Consider the following 20,905-nt stretch of genomic DNA (forward strand, 5'->3'; position numbering starts at 1 on the left):
AGGGATCGAAGAGATCGGTCGACATCCCCCTTTGTTCTGCTCCAAAGGTACTGTCATTGTCCGAGACACGACGCATAGATATGTGTCTTATGCGTATTTGTCATAGTGAAGTGTTTTGGTAGGTGTCCTGAATATCTTCGGATCGATATATATTCGACTCCCTCACAGTGTTTCTCCGTGTTCTTAAATGAGCAAGTTCATGCTAGGTGATTCCAATATGTTTAACTACTATTATTACGATAAGTTGTCAGTGATAGATATTGGTTTATACCGGGATGGTGTCGACGGTGGGTCTTGGACCACCCATAAAATTCTAATCTATGGCACGTATCACGTATGGATGTAAAAATGGAAAATATAGTCATATGAAGAGAAAAAAAGGAAAAAAACTCTCTTAATTATATGTGATGGTGTTTTTTAATCAAATTTATAGTTATATTATTTTTTTGCAGGGTATATTTATACTCCCTCTGTTTCACGTTGTATGACTTCTTAGCTTTTCCTAAATACATCTGTTGATCAATGTATAATAGTTGTATATATGTCTAGATTCATTAGCATCCATATGAATCTAGGCAATATAAAAAAATCATGGTGAAACGGCGGCAGTAGCATTTTAAAAAAATGTACAAGTTAAACATATTCTAGATACGACGCTGGTTATTATATACACAGACGATTTTATCCAAGCCCATGATATCGATGTCGATCGATCCAACAACGCCTCCTCACCAATTAGGCTGCAACTTGATAAATGTGAAGTGTTAGACGTGTTAGAATTGGTAAGTGGAAATATCAATTACCAAATAAAAAAGTGTTAGACGTGTTAGAATTGGTAAGTGGAAATATCAATTACCAAATAAAAATTAATCAAGTGGATCAAATTAGTTGATCTGTGCATGCATGTTCTCGCTTATGAACTTCACAGGGCAGAAGAAAGGGAAATAAATACAATACGCACGTCAATTTGTTACAAAAGAAACTTCAATAATAACTTATATTCTTACATATTTACAAAATAAAATAAAATAAATGGTCATATATATACATACATATATATATATATATAATGTCAATGTCAACTGGGAAAACGGAGTGAATATATATGAGGCGCTAAAGCACGTACGACCATATGACAAACTAAGTGCAAAGAGCAGAGGGCGCCGAACGAGGTTTGTGTACATCTATACCTTGTAAAATATATCATATATGTATTGGAATCTGTAAGAAATAAAAAAGCAGCGACACTAGGATGTAAATTGCAATGACGCATTTACTCGAGTTGATGAGAGAAAAATAGTGAGAGGAAAATTGACTGCGAACTCGCCAACAAATTAAATGATGTGAGAAGGACGTATATACGTGAGATAAGATGGATCAGTCTGTATATGAAAACCTAGCTGTGGTTTTGCTGAGTGAAAATTTTGCCGGGCCGCTTCTTAAGTGAACTTAAGAAGTACCTCGGTTAAACCTCAACCATGATTAATTAACAAGTCAGGTCGTCGATGCCGATTAATCACCTGCAAAACCTAAAGTGCGTCCACTGCATATCGTTTACGGTTGCTCCTAGTATATTACCTAACCAATGTGCATGCAGCATGCGTCCATATATATGTCAACTCGAGCTCCGTGTATATTACAGATCATTATATTAATTATTATGATATATATACATCATATCTTTTTATTGTATTAGGACATGTTAAAAGCTAGATACAGTCTATTATTAACTTTTTTCTCATTCACGTCAGCAACATTAACTTATTTTATAAACGTACATACAAATATTATAAATATAGAGTCGGATATGATTTCTTCATTAATAGTATGAAATATATTTTTATTACTCTTTTTTCTTTTTAATCTACCCCATGCAGTACAGTATTTTCTTAAATAAATGTGAATAGTCGACTCTAATCTGTTACCATGCATAACAATTATTTTTCTCTTTCCTCCGTGTCATCTTATTGGATCCGTCTATTGATCAAATGTTTGAAAATTTTCAATTTTATCAATCAAATCCGGCCACTACCGTTGAATGACAATCTAAAGACATGCACACGCAAGTCAAAAGACCTACACACACCTCCAGCCTCCCATGTATTGCGCGTGTGTTTGGCAGAAGAAAAAAAAAATCAAATGTTTGATCAATAGCAAAAGTGCATTTTATTTGCTCGCGTGACAACGGAGAGAGTCAGTTAATAATTATCGTCTTACGTCCCCTAAGGGGCCATGTTGAGACTTGAGAGCCATGCATTTCGATCGTCTAATAATACTTGCAAGTTCTATGCACTTTGCGTATACAGAAGTTGTAGTAACAATTACATTACAAGTACATCTGCTACATAGATAGATACCATGGAGGCACCAAACAAGAAAGCAGTCCTAATTTCTCTGATGATTGCCATTGGGGTTTTCGCCACGTCGTCGATGGCCCAGGTCACGCAGCAGGACTTGGTGGACCTGCACAACGTGGTGAGGGCCGACGTGGGCGTCGGGCCGGTGACGTGGGACGACACGGTGGCGGCGTACGCGCAGGCCTACGCCAAGGACCGCCGCGGCGACTGCAAGCTGCAGCACTCCAACTCCGGCGGGAAGTACGGCGAGAACCTGTTCCGAGGCTACTCCGGCGGGAAGTACGGCGAGAACCTGTTCCGGGGCTCCGCCGGCGCCAACTAGACGGCGGCCGACGTGGTGGGCGCCTGGGTGGAGGAGAAGAAGTGGTACGACCACATGACACCAACGTATTAATGAAGAAACTATATCTGAATCTATCTTTATACATACGTTTATAAAATAAATTAATGTTACTAATATGGATAAAAGAAGAGTCAATAAAAGGCTCTGATCATCGATAAGACTACTATTCACGATGTAGCAGTTTCTAGCCCGTACTTCCTCTCAATAACTTGTTTAATTAAGTCTGGTGATTGAGAGTGCTGGCCCATGTCTTCTTTTCACCACACACATCAGTAAGCCCAACTCCTCCACATTACGTATGGGCCGGTTGTTTGATGAAAAAGAGGCAAGGCCCAGCCCAATTAGATCTCGAACCAGCTGGCTAATCGATCTCTCACCCAGAAGCATACAACTGCAAGCAGATGCAACAAATTATTTTTGAGCTTGAAATTGAATTGCAGATGAGATATACAATTTTCACATAAAATAATTTTTTCCTTCCAAGCAAAATATAGTACTGCAATTCTGCTTAAGAACAAAACTAAAAAAAAGACTCACTGATAGAGTTCGAAATTAGTGGGGAAAATCTCCGGAAATTCACATAAAAACCTGTCACAGTTTTATGTCAATACGGCCGGTACTGTCTGAGGACACAGAATATGAACCTATACTGCTATACATAGTATGCGTGCATTTTTTTCCATTAATTGGATGTTATCAATATGAAACTAGTAAAACATAGCATGTACTTGATTATTCTGAGGTCAACTGCATGCCAGTGATATTCTATTTAAGGCAGGACACGAATTGTAAAGGATAACAACGGTCAGAGGGTGGAATGAGAACAAGAGAATAGAAAATCTAGATATATCGATCGATCGATCGATGACGTTCATGGAAACTTCGAAAGAATTAGTAAGGTGTTTGTTTATAATAAATAAATTATTAATTTCAGCTTATAATAGATGACACCGTTGACTTTTAGATATATATTTAATTGTTTGGATTATTAAAAAGTTAATATTATTTTGTTGTAATTTAATTTATTATCATATTTTAAGCATGACTTACATTTTTACATATTTGTAAAAAATATTGAATAAAAAATGATCAAACATAAATTTAAAAACCACTTATGCCGTCAATTAAAGATTGGACAGAGCATATATAAGTAAATTAGGCAAGGAAATACTTGACCAGTTCATGGGGAACACTCTTGCTAGGCTAAAGGTGTTTCTTTTATTTTTCATTTGTTTCTTCTAAGTAAACGAAAAAAATATTTATAATTGATGGCAAAGGCATCCAGAGATCATAAGGAACATGTAAAATGAGTCCAACACTTAATTTTAAATATAAATAAATATAAGAAATATCATTGACAAACACCTAATTTAAATAAATATCATCAACGAGGGTGAGTTATACGAAATCTCATTGTACAAACAACTTAATTTGTCTAAGAAATATCATTGTCGTTAGGGTTCCATCCTCTGATAAGTGATATAATATGAACATTGTATTTAGCGGCGCGAGATGATGAACCGTAACAGCAGTGGTATTTCTTAAGTAAAGTTATTTATATGATAATATTTCATAGAATTTATACTCCTTAATATTATTTTTAGATCTAGACGTTTGTCAATGATATTTATTAGATTTTTTTCTTAAATATATTCTGGTGGATCCTCTGATGACGTTTTCAAAGAAAAGGAGAGTGAGGATGACGCCAGTCGACGTGAACCTATCTACTTATTTAGTTAGAACAGATCTGCTAAATCTCAACCATATGATTAATTAAGAACAAGCTTTATCTGGTCGTCGAGTCCTGTACACATCCTGATGAATCAAGTACAAGTATTCCGTATGTGTACATGTTTGATCGTTTCTCTTTGCTCCAACACGATCATCAAGAATTATATCTGTTCTGAACCAATGTGCTCTATATATCCATGCCAGGCAGCACAAGGTATACATACCAGAGGGATCATATTAATATGAATTATATACTGTATTCTGTATTGTCAATCTTGATACCTAGTTCAACATGATCGAGGGGTATAAATACTGCCTAATTGCATGCACTAATTGCCACCACTTTCGATCAATACACTGTTAGTTGCAAACTGCCAAGACACAACAATGGAGGCATCAAACAAAGCTGCAGGCTTCGCCATGGTGATGGCCATGGCGGTTTCGGCCATGATGGTCACCACGTCGATGGCGCAGAACTCGGCCAAGGACTTCGTCGACCTCCACAACGCCGCCCGGGCCGCGGTGGGCGTCGGCCCGGTGACGTGGGACGCCAAGGTCGCGGAGTACGCCGCGGGCTACGCGAGGCAGCGCGCCGGCGACTGCAAGATGGTGCACTCCGGCGGCAAGAACGGGGCCTACGGCGAGAACCTGTGGTGGGGCTCCGCCGGCCGGGCGTGGACGGCGGCGGACGCGGTGACCAAGAGCGACTTCGCGTGGGTGAAGGAGAAGCAGTGGTACCACCACGCCGGCAACCGCTGCTCGGCGCCGGCGGGCAAGACGTGCTACCACTACACGCAGGTGGTGTGGCGCCGCTCGACGGCCATCGGCTGCGCCCGCGTCGTCTGCAACGGCAACCTCGGCGTCTTCATCATCTGCAACTACTCACCGGCGGGCAACATACGAGGGCAGAGCCCATACTAGCACGCTATACACGCACTGGAGTTCGTTAATAAGCTCTCAGCATGCATCATGCACATGCTTAATTACATACGTGTTGGAATAATAGGTCATGATGCATGCAGATGTATGGCCTAACTTGTATTACCTGTGTATACTATAGCTATGTGCTGGTATGTACTCCCTCCATATTTTTTATATGACATCGTTGACTTTTAGGTACACGTTTGACCATTCGTCTTATTCAAAAAGTTATATAATTATTAATTATTTTGTTATAATATGATTTATTATTATAGAAACTTTAATTATGCATTATATTTTGCATATTTGGATATAAATTTTGAATAAGACGAATGGTCAAACGTGATTTTAAAAGTCAACGGTGTTATATATAAAAATATAGAGGGAGTACTCTGGTATGGATTTAATTATATGCATCTGTGTTCATTTCAGCTTTTGGATAAAAGATGAAAGATTATCTGATTTTTATAATAACTATTTAATTAATAATATAAACAATAAAATTAGTTACTATAAAATTAAAAATCTATTTTAGAACCATACGATGATGAAATTTTGTATAGAAACCTTTTAATAAAATGCACTTTTGATAGCTTGGGAAACCTGCGTGCAAAAAACTGATAAGAAGTCTGATAAAAATTAGTATAAAGAACGCAAATGATCGTGCTCGGTTCTTGGGCCACTCACAGACTTGACAACTCTATTGAATGGAACCTTCAATTTTTTTATATAACGTTTTTGATTTTTTGTCCATATTTAACGGTATTTTATTAAAAATTAGAGGGAGTACGATATATATATTATGCCTTCGCTATGGTAGGCTGCCACAAGCCCACAATTAGATGTTGGATCAGTTTGCTCAGCTACTTTAGGAATTGCAACTCAATGCTTCCAGCTAGAGGCGGGACTTGGGCTATGCCTTGCTAGCACGGCCAAGACCATCATGTCTCGTGCCAAAACATGTCAGGTCATGTTATGTCATGTCAAACACACGAGAGGGTGATGTCACGGCTTAAACATGTCAGGCTTTTTTGGCTGCGCCGACGCAAGTATAGCCTAATATTGGTTACTTAGTCTTCTGCCATGTCGTATTTCGGTGGTCCATGGGTCAAGGCGTCAAGCCACTAATGCCGTGGTGTACTAGTCGACAAAGTGGTCACACCGTGCGAGTGTGTTGACAACGTTCGGGAAACGAGAGTGCCACGTTGCACATGGACCTAGTGTGAACATGATATTTGGTGGCTAAGGGACTCATAGTGACACGACCAACGACCTAGAAAGAAATTCAGCCTATGTGCTTTGTACTGGGTGGGAGTAGAAATATGTGTAGAGTTTTTGCATCTTATGCGTGAAAAAATAAATACATCTTATAATAGGATATAGCGTGTGTCTATATATACACACACGCACGCACGTATATATACAGAGAAGCTGTGTGCAATGCATGCACGTATAGCACCGGCCACATGCATGCATGAACGAACAATGAAGTAACTTAAACTTTCCAAAATAGATATGCCCCTTTTTGCAAGTGCTACTCCACATGGACAAGTCTAAGTAACTGCTTTCCAAGTTCCTCCAATCCATCCTGTCAATCGCGTGATTACGAATTAATTCTTTTCCAGTCAACTTTCTTGAGATCTCATTTAGTAGAGGGAAACCTTTTTAAACCCTAGGAAGAATATACTTTCATTTCTTGCATATCATTATGAAAAAAGTTGATAAAGTAAACTAATGTTGTAATATATATGTCATCATAGAAATATGCAAAGCATGCTAAATTTGACTTACACAGATTACAACAAAGAACAAATATGACTAATTATATGTATACTAATTAGAGTTTAATTTCTTCTTTTGTTATAAATTATAAAGATCAAATTTAGACTTACGGGAGTGATATATAACATACTAATCTGTCTTATTTTTTAAAAAAATCATAATTAATTAAATGATATGAAAAAAGAGATAACTTATCGAGGGATCAATTAAAATATATTTCACTCCTTTCGTCTCTAAAGACTTTGTCATGTAAACACTGCAATGTATACCTTGCAGAATCATTGATCCAGCACTATAAATACCCGTCATATATGGCCCAGTAAGCACACAAACCATATAGTGATCAATCACTTCTCTCGATCAGTTCGTGTAACTTAATTTGTGTTCAAGTAATTAAGAGCTTAATTAGCATATCAATGGCGCCGGGTTCGCCATCAAGGCCAGTAGCAGCTTGCTTGTTCCTAGTGGCTGCGGTGCTTGCCGTCCTCGCCGTGGCGCCGCCGTGCTGCATGGCGCAGAACTCGCCGCAGGACTTCGTGAACCCGCACAACTCGGCGAGGTCCGACGTCGGCGTGGGGCCGGTGACCTGGAACGAGACGGTGGCGGCGTACGCGCAGGCGTACGCGAACCAGCGGCAAGGCGACTGCAGGCTGGTGCACTCCAACTGCACCGGCAAGTACGGCGAGAACCTGTTCTGGGGCTCCGCCGGCGGCAACTGGACGGCGGCGAGCGCCGTGGCGGCGTGGGTGTCGGAGAAGCAGTGGTACAACCACACCACCAACACCTGCTCGGCGCCGTCGGGGAAGTCGTGCGGCCACTACACGCAGGTGGTGTGGCGGAGCTCGACGGCGATCGGCTGCGCACGCGTCGTCTGCAACGGCACCCTCGGCGTCTTCATCACCTGCAACTACTCGCCGCCGGGGAACTACATCGGCCAATCACCCTACTAATTCAATCTCGACTGTGCACGGCCGCGGCTGCACCTCTACCTACGCCGGCGGCAATGGTCCTGTTCGCCGTCGGCTCCGTTGATCATCGTCAGGTAGGGTCAGCAGCTGCGAGCCGCTAAATTGTCAAAAGTGTTCTTCACTTGTATTCATGTGTGAATGTGTGATGTACTCATGTATCTGAATAAACTATGAAATGCTGATGAACTATAAATTGTTGATGGTTCATGTGTCAATTTCTAAGCCAAGTTCTATCATTTTTTTTCAATTTTTTCTTAGCTTTTTTTTTTCCAAAACGCTAAATTACTTAACTACCGCTATATCCATCTTAGCTGTTGGAGAAACGAAACGCTAAATGTCATAGCCACTGTTTAGAACCTCGGTAAATACGAGAGTGCTCGTGTCTAATACATCACATATATATCGTATATAGCGTTCAAATCACACTTAAGTTGGATCGATCCAGGGTTTTCGTTATCATTTGCTAGATGTTACCGCTATTCAGCGGTATACCAGTACCGCAGCTACAGTGAAAAACGTAAGGTATGTAATCGTAAAACATGAAAAACCAAAAAAATTCAAAACTGATAAAGCTACCGCGCGCACATTTAACCGCCGTAACTCATGCAGCATTGCAAATCCTAATTAGATCATGCATGGCTGCGCGCGTCTTTGAATTTCCACTGTCACACGATAGATCGTAAATTCTAGAAGACATCTGTCCTTTCTTTGTTTTTCTTTGTTTGGAATGCTTCACTTATCTACAGCCACAGCCACATGTATGCAAGAATCTTAGATCTGAGGCTCCAGCCAATAAAAAGGAGAGAGAATAGAGGTTTTGGGAACTTGAGCTAGAGGTAAAAGATGGATGCGTGACAGATGACAATCGAGAAGCGAAGTTTTCATGGATTATAAAAGACAAAGGTCTTATATAGTTTCTTTGTGGAGTAGCTAGCGCCAACAACTTTATAAATACTACTCAATTAATCTATTACATATTACATATATTGTGTTGTTGACTTTTTAATAAAACATTTGATTGTTAATATATTAAAAAACATGTACATATTATTAATTTTGTTGGCACATGTAGTCATTATTGATATTTTAAACACTTGAATTTTTTGTTTGCATGTTTATATTATATCTTTAAATATAACAAATGGTCAAATGCTATGTTTAACCGTAAAAAATCTCATATGTAAAGGATGGAAATGCGGTACTACTCTATGTAAAATCTAAGAGAGGTTGCTCTATTTTTAAATGGATGGAATAAGAATTAAGTAATTAAGAACAACCCTCACGAGAAAGTAATTAATTAAGAAACGCCGGAAATCACAACATATATATATACTTGCTATAATAATCGATATATACGTGTATATACTGGCGTGCTTGTGTTTACAGCGTTGTGACCATGCTAATTATATCCAACGATCGAGACTAGTGTGCTACGTGTTTACTATTAATTGCACACGTCATCAATCACGGTTGATTAATTGTTCAAAAGTTACGTATTGAGGAGGGTGGATGTACTATTTAATTAACCGATCAAGTAACTAACCGTACGTCGATATATATCTGAATTATCTGTAAATTATTTGCAAATAGAAAATTAGTATCTGGTCTTAATAATTAATTATGTTATTCGATTTCAAACAAAAAATTAATTACGTTATTATTTTAACTGTACTAAACCACGTACTCCGCGTAGGTATCTAGTTGCGTTACCACGCTTTCGTCTTGCTGGCTTGACACGTACATTTGCACGCTTCCATCAGTACACCCCCTAACACACGGTCACAGTGATTGATGCAGACGCTAATTAAATAATATCTGCCTTAATAAAATTATATTAATATTATACACATGTTGATGTGTGCGTAATTAATTATAGTCATTATGATTTTAAACCTTATGACAAGAACATTTTTTTATCCCAGAATGCTTGAAGTTTGCATTAATTTACAAATAGACATGTCATAGCCAGAGAAGACCTCTAAATATGTTAATTTGCTTGAGGATACGGGATATATACCATACGTGGCCCACTCGATCTGGCCCATTTGGAGAAATAAATTCTTCAAGAAAAATAGAATTATGCCACAATAATCTTTTAACCTGACGCTGGAGTGAAGGTGCAATATGATGTATCCGCTGCTCTCCATTCTTTTTTTATATGACTTTATTAATTTTTGAATTAACGTTTTATAGGTGCGTGCTACAAAACAGAGTTAATTATCGCCACATACGTTTTCGTCGATCCAATCCGGCCTGTCGATGTCGCATATGCATGCTTGAAAATTTGTTTGCCCTGCCAAACCTGTTGGAAAAATTATGGATATTTTGGTACTAGCTAGCAACATTAATAACTTCGTGAAGTTTAATTACTAATGCATTTTACCAGCTTGTAGAAGTCATCGATCCAGCACTATAAATACCCCGGAAAATTTGGCCAAAGCTAATCACACACAGCTAGCCCCTAGTCATCTGATCTCTTCATCTACTAACAATATAATGGCGAGTTCGTCAAGCAGGTTAGCCTGCTGCTTGTTAGTAGCTGCTGTTCTTGCGGTGGCCATGGCGGCGACGACGTGCATGGCGCAGAACTCGCGGGAGGACTTCGTGAACCCGCACAACGCGGCGAGGGCCGAAGTCGGCGTCGGGCCGGTGAGGTGGGACGACGCGGTGGCGGCGTACGCGCAGAGCTACGCGGAGCAGCGGCGCGGCGACTGCCAGCTGCGGCACTCGGACACCGGCGGGAAGTACGGCGAGAACCTCTTCGGCGGCGGCGGTGGCGACTGGACGGCCGGCGACGCCGTGGCATTGTGGGTGAAGGAGAAGCAGTGGTACGACCACGGCAGCAACAGCTGCTCGGCGCCGGAGGGGAGCTCGTGCGGCCACTACACGCAGGTGGTGTGGCGCGACTCGACGGCGATCGGCTGCGGCCGCGTCCGCTGCGACAACGGCGGCGCCTTCATCACCTGCAACTACTCGCCGCCGGGCAACTACGTTGGCCGACCGCCCTACTAATTCACTATTACTCCATAGTACTATCCCTTTCATGACGTAAGATGTTTGACCTTTTTGTTACAACGTTTGACCATTTTCGTCTTATTTTATAAATATAAAAAATGACAAGTCATGTTTAAAATTTCTTTTGATAATAAAATAAGTCACAAGCAAAATAAATGATATTTTCATAATTTTTTAAATAAGATAAATTATCAAACATTACAAGTAAAAAAAGCATCTTACGTTATGAAACGGAGGAAATAGTATACAGTAGGAAGTATATCACGCACTACCTGCAGGGACAGCATCTATGTGATGTTGTGTTTGTGTACTCCATGTATCTGTGTCATATTGTGATTCGTTTATGTATATGTATCCATGTGATTCGTTTATGTATATGTATCCATGTGATATATACCATTCCCTCTGTCCCTAAATGTTTGACGTCGTTAACTTTTTTATATGTGTGACTATTCGTCTTATGCAAAAAATTTGCATAATTATTAATTATTTTTATATCATTTTATTTATTGTTAAATATACTTTTATGTATATATATAGCTTTAAATATTTTTTAAAAATTGAATAAAACGAACGGTCAAATATGTGTCAAAAAATTAACGGCGTCAAACAGTTAGAGACGGAGGAAATATATTACTACTTAACTATATCTATACACCTAGTTAATAAACATCGAACGTGCGTATCATCGTGTGGAAGGCAGTCGATCGTTCTGAAAAGTAGAAGCATGAAAATAGCTAGTAGACACGCCGCACTCGCCACTGTAAATACATAGGTTAAGGTTAACGAAATTATCATAGGCATCTCGCTATCGAGATTACTACTGACGAATAATTAGTTGTAAACGTGAGCTAGGCCCATGTTTATCTATCCTGACACCATATGGCCTTCCTTCTAATTGATCTATATCCTGTACCTGCCACGCATTACACATTACCCTCTGTCCCCTTCCCGTCCCCAATCTTGACATTACCCTCTAACCTAAACCCTAACCCCATTAGGGATGGCAATGGGGCAGGTTGGGGTGAGTTGGACAGGAACGAACCTGAACCCATCACCCGAGTAGTATACCCGAACCCGGCCCGATTGGAGAAACGAGTAGAATTCCATTGTCACACCCTGAGTCTGGGCGTGACATCCATCCCGGTACTCGACCTGACCGGGTACTCGCAACCTGACCGGGGTGACCCGTTCACCTGCATTAAGTAATATCTCTAACATCACAAAATGATAACAACACAAAATGGTATTGATTGTACTTTGCTCCTCGCCGTCACCAGCTCGCCGACCTGCGCACCTGCTCGCTGCCTTGCCGCCCCAGCGTCGCGCAGCCCCGCACCAGCTCGGCACCCCGCAGCCCCGCCGGCCGTCGCCACCGCGTGCGCCGTTGACGGCTAGAGCGGAGGAGGGAGAGGGACCAAGATTCGGACGGAGTTCGCTGTCGCCGGCCACCGCCTGCCTGCCTTGCCGCCTGTCGCCTGTGTGAGTGCGTGACTAAGGAGGGACAAAGTGAGGAGAAAACAAAAGAAAGAGTGAGCTAGGGTTTCTTTATATATATGGGCTTAGTATTAGGCTCTTGCATATTTCATGAGCTACAATTTAAAGGTTTATAGTCTGATATACCCCTCGGATAGGGTAGGACTTCATTCTCGTCCCCTCACCCGCCCATATGCAGGGCCCCGGACCCAGTCACCTGCGAGTGAAAATTCATACCCATACACGTACCCATATGGACGGGTACCCGCCAAGGACCCGAACCCACGGGTGGAATTGCCATCCCTAAACCCCATTACCGTTTTCCAGTCATTGAAGCAATATTATGTCGAAATGAGCAAAATCGTTTAATTTTACACGTGTTTAAATTGATGCGTATGTTATGATTTATGAGTGTGTAGTACTACATTAAATTTTGAATAGATGACATCATTGATTTTTAAACACATGTTTGACCATTTGCCTTATTATAAAATTATGTAACTATTATTTATTTTACTGTCACTTGATTTATTATTTTAAATTATTAGGCGTACCCTACATATTTTATATTTACAAAAAACGTGTAAATAAGACAAATGACAAAACATATGTTAAAATATCAATAATATTATCAATTAAAAATCAAAGTATATATTATGTATGTAAGCTGGTGATTAGCGTATACTATGTGAGATTTGGCTTAATTTGTAAACCGGGATTAGTAGTAAGTGATAAGCGTACGTTCTCCAGCTAGCTAGTTATCGATATGCAATGGTGCACTGTGGGCTGGCCCAACAGCTAATTAATTCGGCCCATACAAATGTGCAAGAGTTGGGCGTAATTGTGCACTGGTAATGTCTACACTGGTAATGTCTAGTCAGCTCTAATTTAACTAAATAAATCGATTCAAAAATACCAAGCTGATATATAATGTTATGTATCCCTTAATGGCATGACACAATTATAGTTATAATTATTTAACCATATAACTAAAGTATTGCAAAAGATTATCAAATTTCAGTTAAGGATGGGCATGAGCTCGGTCCATAAATAACTCGTGGAGTCGTGGTAGACTCAAGTGCAACTAAATTTTCTTATTTAACCTAATTGATACAAATTATGATTTATCGTACTTTAGTTTCTTGACCAATTAATTAGAGATTTGTTCTGGTCTAACAAATAGTAGCTCGAAGTACCGTTATCTTACGGTACTAAATCGTTTTTCATCATTGGATCTAGCCGAGCAAAATGGATATTGTTAGATCCAATGATCAGAAATGATTGGTACCGTAAGATACTAGTAACTCAACTTACTTTTTATTGTACTGGAACAAATCTCAATTAAATATAACTGTAATAGTACGTGTTCCGTCTAAAAAGGGAAGACGTAATTTCATATAGTTTTCACGCGAGGTCACGAGAAACACATATTACAAACACAAAAGCACAAGAAATCAAGCTTGTTTGGAAAATGTTAACGTCTGCACGTACGCATGCTTACACCTGTCTACACTTAAGAATGTAAATAAGATCATGACGTACGTGTGCAGAGATCACATGTAAACATATTCAAGATTGATGGAGTAGCTAGCTCGATCAGCTGCACATATCTATACTTCCTCTATTTAAGAATGTTTAACGCCATTGATTTTTTTCTTTAACCAATGTTTGATTGTTTATCTTATTCAAAACAATTACATAATTATTAATTATTATTATATCATTTCATTTATTGTTAAATATATTTTTATGTATATATATAGTTTTACATATTTTTAAAAAAATTTAAATAAGATGAATAGTTAAAAGTATATAAAAATATCAACGACGTCAAATATTTTAGGGACGTGGGATCGAGTATTTAAGAAACTCCAGGAATTACAACCTAGCAACTTGATCGATGAATAATAATCTATATATAGGTGTTACGGTTAAGGCATCATGCGGTATATGGACGTACGTGCTATTACTGCGTTTTGACCAAGTTAATTTGGCGCTAATTATTCGCCGAGACTTGTGCGAAAACTGTACGTGTGTTTACTATTGCAAACACCATCAATTATGGTTGACTGTTGAAAATTTACGTAGCAGAGCGTGAATATATAATATGTACTAACAGTCTGTATTGTCTCTAAATTTTTTCCATAACATGTGGGCAAGTAGCTAGTCTTAATTAGTTAGTTTGGTCACTCTGGAAAAACGTTGTAGCGTATGTGGAATATGTTGGAAGCTCGTCCAAGTTGTGCTAACGTTGAATTTATACTATGATGATCATCTTTTGGCCGGCTTACGTAAGAATAAACGAAATGAATTATTAACAATTAAATATAATTTATAGATAAAATATTTAAAAGCTACTATAAGAAAACTTTTATATCACTTCCAATTTAACTTACAGAATTTAAAATTTAACTTATAAACATAAATGAAAAGGCAAGGCTATATATATTTCTAATGTACTGAACTTATGTACGTCGTAGCTATATAATATATCTGGTGGCATTATCACACATGCGCAAGCTTGATTAATTAAATCTTGACCCATCCATTGACTTGGCACATAAGCTATATATGTTTTTCATCGAAAGAACATATAGATTACCAACACGTAGGACAAGATTATCTCATCGTGGAATGACTCTAAAAGCCAGTGTAAGAAAAATGCAGAGGTACGATGCATTTAGCTTATAATTTTAGGCGTCGGATCTCCATTGAATGGCCCAAGACGTACGAGTGTTACGGTACCTTGCAACAGTGCAAATGGTTGTTAACAGTAAATCGGTGCATATATGCATGGTTGATGTTCTAATTAAAATCAGTGATCGGAAATCTATTACGTATATAGTAGTTGTGATGTACAAGCTTATGCTATTACTGCAGAGCACCCGGTCCAAAAGCCAGATATAATACAAGTCTATTAGTTATACAGTTCCTTCTTTATTAATTAATTTGATGATTTCTCCACCGGCCAGAAGCTTCGATTCAATTCTTAACCCACAGCTAGCATCTTCTTATCTCAGCATAACTCACTTTCAAATCTCAAAATACCTATATGTATATATTTAACATGAAACGCGGTATTCCCGTGACGAAAAAAATGTACCCTAGAAATGAGCTGAGGTATGTCAGGATATGAGAATGATATATATAAGTTACCGTATTATTTAATTGATTTCTCCACCGGCCAGCCAGCAGCTTCGATTCTTTCCACAGCATCTTGCTAGTTAGCTTTGATTAAGCTTGTACGATTCTGTCTCAGCGAGGCATCGATGCATCGATCAACTTGGAGTTTTGGTTGGTCAATCACGCCAGCTACGTCATATCCAAACACGATCGAACACCCGTGATAATTAACGAGCTAATTAATTAATTAATCTTCTGGAACCCTAGCTATTTGGCTGTGTGCCGGCCTGTGTGCTTGGAGTCTTGGACGACGCAACAAACATGAACATGAAGTAGCGTCGACTTTCCAAGTTAAATATGTCCCTTCTGCAAGTTAGTTCTAGTTCTACTCAATTAATGGACAAGTGTCCTAAAAATAATTATTCCCAAGTTCATCCAATCCTATCTCTCTCTCTCTCTCTCTCGATCGATCGATCGATCGATCGATCGCGTGCTTGGAATTTTCTTTTCCCTGCCAAACCTGTTGGAAAAAATATATAGATATTTTGTACCACAGCAACATCAATTTCTTCAGTTTACTATCGCATTATGCGTTGCATAAGTCATCGATCCAGCACTATAAATACCCATCAAATATGTTCAAAGCCAATCACACAACACAACAACCATAGTGATCATCTCTCGATCTCCATATCTAACAATGGCGATGATGCGTTCATCAAGCAGGTGCAGGTTAACCTGCTGCTTGGTCGTCGTGCTTGCAGCGGCCATGGCGACGACGACGTGCGTGGCGCAGAACTCGCCGCAGGACTTCGTGGACCCGCACAACGCGGCGAGGGCCGACGTCGGGGTGGGGCCGGTGACGTGGGACGACACGGTGGCGGCGTACGCGCAGGCCTACGCGGAGCAGCGCCGCGGCGACTGCCAGCTGCGGCACTCGGACTCCGGCGGGAAGTACGGCGAGAACATCTTCTGGGGCTCCGCCGGCGCCGCCTGGTCGGCGGCCGACGCCGTATCGTCGTGGGTGTCGGAGAAGGAGTGGTACGACCACGACAGCAACAGCTGCTCGGCGCCGGAGGGGAGCTCGTGCGGCCACTACACGCAGGTGGTGTGGCGCGACTCGACGGCGATCGGCTGCGCCCGCGTCGACTGCGACAACGACCTCGGCGTCTTCATCACCTGCAACTACTCGCCGCCGGGCAACTTCGAGGGCCAATCCCCTTACTAATTAATTAATTAATTATCACACATATCCTCACTTGCTAATCACATCGTGATTGGCACACGTACGTATATATAATACGTATGCTCATGAGAATAAACTGAATAAAGTTGTCAGCTGTGTGTGCATGCACAGTGTATATATCAAATGTCACGACAGTACTACGTACGTGTTGGCTTTTTTTTTTTTACTTTTCTATTTCAGTTGTTCAGAAAAACGATGTGAGCTGAGTGGTCGATCCGTTCGGTTTTTGTTTTTCCCAAGAGATGGTCGTTTTTACTTTTTAGAAATTGTTTTTAGCTGGATGGTTTTAAAACTAACCGATTTTTTTCGCAAAATGTGTACGTGTTGTTGGGGCTCTTAAATTATTTAGACGCTTAGGTAGTCGAACTATTTCGGGTTGAAAAATAACATCCCTAACGTTTGGTAATTAGTAACATGAATCAACAATGATATCTAGGTAGCGCTATCGGCTACCTAGAGATACCAGGTAGTATTGTTCGTCATAAAATTAATGGGCAATGATGTTTATGAACTTTGCTACTACTTATAATGTGTCAGTTAGAAAAAACTATTCTCTCAATTCCACATTAGTAGGGATCTATCGCTTTTTGTAAGTACTAAGGGAAGAGGACAAAACTCTCAATTTTAATACTCTGTAGTAGAGGTAATACTTCATAATTAGCGTTGTTTAGCTCGCATTGCATGCTAAATGGGCTCTCCAAAGACATCAATATCCTTCTTTTTGCTTATGCTATTATGGTTATAAGCCAAATTTTAAATTTTAATACTTGCATTTGCAGAGTTGGTTTTGGGTTTTAATTTTATAGTAGTTTTTTTCAACCTTTAATTTTAAATCACTATGAGCGCATATCTAAAAGTTTTACACCCAAAATATTTTTCAATTACAAATAATTAAGATATTTCGTTTATACTTAATTTGGGGAAAATTAACAAGGATTTAGCCATAGCTTCAGCCGGCTACAACGCAGCTAGCACAGACATAGTCAAATGTACTTCAAGTCTGTCTAACGGAGGAATATTATATTTTGATCTGGTGGCTATTACGAATTTTCCAGAGGAGCAGGTACGGACGTTGTGTCGACACTTTCAAGCTAAAATAATTATTGCCAACCTACTATAAAAGTCTTACAATCGAAATATGGTGGATCAATTTGACATGATCGAAAATGAGTAGCGCTAGAGGTTAATATTTTTTAATTGTTTAGCACGTTAAATATGCCAATTAATCTAGATTGATCCCCTAGAATGAGTCAACCCGGAGTCGAACACATCCGTTATAGGCCGTGTAAAAAGCCTATCAAAGAAGTTATGGATGATGACCATAAAATATATGAGCCGTTCACGAATGATGCATCAGTGACGGGTTGTAACGTACGGCCCATCAAAGATAAGTCAACAAAGGTGACGGATAATTTTTTTGCCCTTCATGGATGATTTTATGATAGACTGATATTTTGATCCATCAAAAAATGTGGGACATTGGTTACGGGCCATGGCTCTTACAGTCATTTACAACGGACCAAATTTTGGCCCATCACTGATACTTGGGTCTTTGATGGCCAATGGACTGGTCACGGATGACTCGTCTACTATGCTTGTTCTGTACTAGTGATCCCAAATACGTCTATGCGTGATTAAAATTGCGTGTCATCCTGAACAAAATTGTTAGCACTGTTTTCACTGTATAATTTCTGATTGACCAAACAGCTAGCCGGTCTCTTCCGTGCCATCTCCACGAAACACATAGAGGCTATAAAAGAGTGAATAGAAATTAAACTTGAAGATCAAACGAGAGCTACAATGGTTCAGTGCAGCCTTAATAGTTACACTAACCCATATAGTTGGTACTCCTCCGTCCTAAATAAATGTCGTTCTAAAGTTTATCGGATATTTTTAATTTTTAAAATAATTTCCATATAAAAAGTTTTTATATAAAATACAAAGTTTTCATACAAAATATTTGAATAACGTGCTAAAGAAAAAGAGAAAGTAGCCGAACAAAAATGTACTTTAGAATGGGGCTAAGTAACTATTTTGGCAAATTTGAGACAAATTAGTTCTAAAATAAATAACCTCTGCACTCCTATTCATTTACTTCTTTAGCAGTGGAAAGATATGTTAACATTACTCTTAAGATGGATGTGCAATAATTGTGTGTGCTCCTATTTAGTTTCTTATCTTTTCTTCAAAGTATTTAAACAATAACTTGTTTTAGGATAAAATTTTTAGTCAAAATGTTTAATAATTTTAGAATTGAGGAAGTAAGTACTACCTGACGAAATTCACAAGCTCTGAGAAAAAAAAATTTCTACTCAATCATATATATGACAACCAGTTTCTAAGAACACATTTCTTCGGTTAATAAACTTGTTGTCACTTTCGACCTTACCTAATTTATAATACATGGAATTTGATAAGACGATAAAATAAACAATTACCCAATTTTGGATAACATGGAACTTTCCACTCTAAAACACTATGAAAATTTGGAAAAGCTTTAAACCGAACACAACCACTGCTTCAAAACCTCGACGGGTAGCTTTGATTCAATTAAAACAAGCACATAGTAGTGACCATTTCCCACCTTAGTAGGATAGAAGAATATAGTACCGACACCTTTGAGTAACTATAGGTACCATTTTTTTAAAAAAAACTGACACCTAAATAATATTAGTGTCGATTTCAGATAAAACCAACACATGTAATATATTAAAGGTGATGGTCTTTTTCTTTACCAACAAAACAACTGATCTAGCCTAGGGTGAGTTATTTTAACCCCTCAACCAGCCCCACCTTTCTTCGCCTGCTCGATGACTCCAACTCCTCCACCTCTCTCATCATATAGATATCCAACTATAGCATCTAAAGACATAGGGTTTAGTTGATGCCACGATGTACACGACACAGTAGCAACGAGAACAAGCCACGGGAATTTTAATACATACAAGTTCAGGCTCCATTATGTAATAGTCATACTCCCGTCGACTATAGCTGGTTTCGTCGTTATCTTAATCTCACATCATTACACTGTACAAGGAGAAAACTCTGATCTAGTCTATAATTATATCGGTATGGGAGTATAGGAATGATTGTCAGTGGTTTGGTATTATAAATCTTCTCCAATGTCAGCTTGATATGATTTTTATTATTTGGCTTCTAATTACCCCCTTAGACTCTATTGGCCTCTCAAGGTTTCTTATATTGATTTCTAGTTGCCCCTCAAGATCTATTCTCTTATCAAAGGTTGTCGATCCCTTCCTAGGAGTCTTGTATTTATATCAACGGTAGGCACAATGTCTAATTAGAAGTACTGAGACAAATATGAATGACATATGAATAGTCTTGGTAGGAATTGCGTGGGACTCTAAAAAGGCCTTAGGATAAACGGCCAGATAGGTAGTATCATTCCTAGATCGGATTACCCATGTTCCCTATCCGAGTACAATTTCCATCCTCTGCCATATAGGATTGGTATGTCGTACTCTGTAACACACTAGGAATCATAGCAACACTAAGATGTCACTGAACAACCAAATATTTTTGCCAAAACAAATAAGTTTCAATATAATATCTTCTAAGACAAAAACATCGCGAAAGCATTCACATACATAGGAAGTCATTAATCAGATCTATTGTGAAAGCGTCATACGTCAACAATATAAGACATCATGACATGTATATAACCATAATAAGTCACATGAATAAATGAATGTTTAAACATTCAACTAACATCAGTAACAAGTAATCATTTAACCATTCTTTATATGCTAAGTACATGGTGTAATTACAACCCTTCATGCATGCTTGTTGAAACATCAAGATAAACTTGGGTAGAGAGAAACAAGGGGTGAGATTGAACAATCTCATAAAGTGAATTCTTTAAGAAGCTATTGGAATACAATAAATTTCCTATCAAGATTAATACAAGTAGATAAACACTTCC

The 20,905-nt window shown here is 39.1% G+C and overlaps 4 protein-coding genes and 1 pseudogene across 4 annotated transcripts; all 5 read left to right on the top strand.

Moving 5' to 3' along the window:
* The first annotated feature begins 2,358 nt into the window (after positions 1 to 2,358).
* LOC121054895 lies at positions 2,359 to 2,751 on the top strand (annotated as a pseudogene).
* Positions 2,752 to 4,818: 2,067 nt separating this feature from the next.
* Positions 4,819 to 5,352, top strand: LOC102701282 (pathogenesis-related protein PRB1-2-like). Its single transcript, XM_015839452.1, has one exon. It carries the CDS (start codon positions 4,819 to 4,821, stop codon positions 5,350 to 5,352), a length of 534 nt encoding a protein of 177 aa, XP_015694938.1.
* A 2,198-nt stretch (positions 5,353 to 7,550) lies between these two features.
* On the top strand, positions 7,551 to 8,084 carry LOC102701562 (pathogenesis-related protein PRB1-2-like). The gene has a single exon (XM_006658189.1). The coding sequence runs from the start codon at positions 7,551 to 7,553 to the stop codon at positions 8,082 to 8,084; it is 534 nt and encodes a 177-aa protein (XP_006658252.1).
* Positions 8,085 to 10,598: 2,514 nt separating this feature from the next.
* Positions 10,599 to 11,114, top strand: LOC121054931 (pathogenesis-related protein 1A-like). Its single transcript, XM_040525977.1, has one exon. The coding sequence runs from the start codon at positions 10,599 to 10,601 to the stop codon at positions 11,112 to 11,114; it is 516 nt and encodes a 171-aa protein (XP_040381911.1).
* A 5,238-nt stretch (positions 11,115 to 16,352) lies between these two features.
* LOC102700353 (pathogenesis-related protein PRB1-3-like) lies at positions 16,353 to 17,204 on the top strand. Its single transcript, XM_015839373.2, has one exon. It carries the CDS (start codon positions 16,417 to 16,419, stop codon positions 16,942 to 16,944), a length of 528 nt encoding a protein of 175 aa, XP_015694859.2. The 5' UTR covers positions 16,353 to 16,416; the 3' UTR covers positions 16,945 to 17,204.
* The last annotated feature ends 3,701 nt before the right edge of the window (positions 17,205 to 20,905 follow it).

Source organism: Oryza brachyantha, chromosome 7, assembly GCF_000231095.2.
Source record: "Oryza brachyantha chromosome 7, ObraRS2, whole genome shotgun sequence".
NCBI lineage: Eukaryota > Viridiplantae > Streptophyta > Magnoliopsida > Poales > Poaceae > Oryza > Oryza brachyantha.

Bases quoted from the DNA above. Each gene is read 5' to 3' on its own strand.
- LOC102701562 (XM_006658189.1), top strand. From the start codon at position 7,551: ATGGCGCCGGGTTCGCCATCAAGGCCAGTAGCAGCTTGCTTGTTCCTA.
- LOC121054931 (XM_040525977.1), top strand. From the start codon at position 10,599: ATGGCGAGTTCGTCAAGCAGGTTAGCCTGCTGCTTGTTAGTAGCTGCT.
- LOC102701282 (XM_015839452.1), top strand. From the start codon at position 4,819: ATGGAGGCATCAAACAAAGCTGCAGGCTTCGCCATGGTGATGGCCATG.
- LOC102700353 (XM_015839373.2), top strand. From the start codon at position 16,417: ATGGCGATGATGCGTTCATCAAGCAGGTGCAGGTTAACCTGCTGCTTG.